The sequence below is a fragment of the Benincasa hispida genome, chromosome 6 (assembly GCF_027475165.1).
Source record: "Benincasa hispida cultivar pf3 chromosome 6, pf3_genome.v1.1, whole genome shotgun sequence".
Taxonomy (NCBI): domain Eukaryota; kingdom Viridiplantae; phylum Streptophyta; class Magnoliopsida; order Cucurbitales; family Cucurbitaceae; genus Benincasa; species Benincasa hispida.
In genome coordinates, this window is record NC_143483.1 from 54,356,141 (window position 1) to 54,358,243 (window position 2,103).

The following is a 2,103-nucleotide window of genomic DNA, read 5'->3' on the forward strand; positions in this document are numbered from 1 at the left end:
GTGCAGCTAAACGCACCATTCCCTAGACGCTTGACGAAGAAGAATGATGAACTGTAATTTAAGCGTTTTCTTGAACTCCTGAGGCAACTACACATCAATATTCCACTTGTAAAAGCCTTGGAACAAATGCCTAAATACATCAAATTTTTTAAAGATATTTTGACAAAGAAAAGGAAAATCAGCGAGACGAAAGTAATTATGCTAACACAGGAGTGCAATGCATTAATCAACAATAGACTACCCAAGAAACAGAAGTACCCGGGAAGCTTCACAGTCCCGTGCTCAATCGGAGGGTTCGACGTGGGACATGCGTTGTGTGATCTGGGAGCAAGCATTAACCTCATGCCACTCTCAATCTTCAAGAAATTGGGAATTGGTGAAGCACAACCCACTTCTGTAACTCTTCAACTCACTCATAGGACGATCAAGTACCCTGAAGGAAAGATTGAAGATGTTCTGGCAAACGTTGACAACTTCATATTCCCAGTGGATTTCATCATCCTAGACTATGAAGCAGACAGGGATGTACCAATTATTCTTGGACGACCCTTTCTAGCCACTGGGAAAGTATTAATAGACGTGCATAAAGGAGAATTGACCATGTGCATAGACAATCAGGAAGTGAAGTTTAATGTGTTAAATGCATTAAAGTTCCCAGATAGTGAAGAATGACAACTGAACAGAATAGAGTTGCCTGAAGAGGAAGCGACCCAAGTTTGCGAGGTCCTCGCATTGGAAGAAAACATGAAAGAACCGGAGCCGCCAAGTCTGAGTGAGCGGCGGACGAAACCAACGCGTCCATCATTAGAGGAACCACCAGAACTAGAGTTGAAACCGTTACCTAATCACCTTAAATATGCTTTCCTTGGAACAAACAAAACCTTACCTATAATTATTTCTGCAAATCTTACCGAGCTTAACAAACATTCTCTTTTACAGATGTTGCAAAAGCACATGTGTGCAATAGGTTGGACATTGGTTGACATCCGTGGCATCAGCCCATCTTACTGCATGCATAAAATCAGGCTAGAAGAAGGGAAGACTGGATCGATTGAGCCTCAACGAAGGCTGAATCCCATAAAGAAAGAAGTGATCAAGAAAGAAATCTTAAAGTGGTTGGACGCAGGAGTAATCTACCCTATATCCGATAGCAGCTGGGTAAGCCCAATTCAATACGTCCCCAAGAAAATGGGAACAACAGTGATAGTTAATAGTAAGAATGAGCTCATCCCTACAATGACTGTCATGGGTTGGTGCATGGACTATACGAAACTCAACGCAACAAACAAGAAGGACTACTTACCTCTTCCCTTCATTGACCAAATGCTTGACAGACTGGCTGGCAAAGAATTTTATTATTTTCTTGATGGATATTCTGGCTATAACCAGACTTTAATTGACCCAGAAGATCAGGAAAAGACGACATTCACTTGCCCCTTTGGAACGTTTGCGTTCAGATGCATGCCCTTTAGACTATGCAACGCACCTGGAACATTCCAAAGGTGCATGATGGCAATTTTCTTTGACTTCTTGGAAAAGACCGTTGAAGTTTTCATGGACGATTTTTCAGTCTTTGGAGACTCATTTCAATCATGCTTAGATAACTTGGAGTCCATCCTCGCTTGATGCGAGGAAACAAATCTTGTATTGAATTGGGAAAATTGTCATTTTATGGTAACTGAAGGCATTGTTTTGGGCCACAAGGTATCTAAAGCTGGGTTGGAAGTTGATGAGGCTAAGATAGATGTCATAGGTAAACTTCCTCCACCATCAAATGTAAAAGCTATACGAAGTTTTCTAGGACACGCTGGCTTCTACCGAAGGTTTGTTAAAGGATTTTCTCAAATTGTGCGACCTCTAAGCGCATTATTAGAAGCGAATCGACCCTACGAATTCAATGACGACTGCTGCGACGCATTTAAAAAACTAAAGTATGCGTTGACTACAGCTTCGGTACTAATAGCATCGGATTGGACACAACATTTCATTCTAATGTGCGACGAAAGTGATGTTGCAGTAGGTACCATGTTGGGGCATAAGAAAGGGAATTTGATACACCTCATCTCTTATGCGTCCAAGACACTGAACGACTCTCAGGAACAC

At 41.7% G+C, this 2,103-nt stretch overlaps 1 protein-coding gene across 1 annotated transcript; it reads left to right on the forward strand.

Moving 5' to 3' along the window:
* Nucleotides 1–342: 342 nt before the first annotated feature.
* Nucleotides 343–672, forward strand: LOC120079290 (uncharacterized). Its single transcript, XM_039033443.2, has one exon. The coding sequence runs from the start codon at nucleotides 343–345 to the stop codon at nucleotides 670–672; it is 330 nt and encodes a 109-aa protein (XP_038889371.2).
* Nucleotides 673–2,103: the final 1,431 nt, after the last annotated feature.

Bases quoted from the DNA above. Each gene is read 5' to 3' on its own strand.
- LOC120079290 (XM_039033443.2), top strand. From the start codon at position 343: ATGCCACTCTCAATCTTCAAGAAATTGGGAATTGGTGAAGCACAACCC.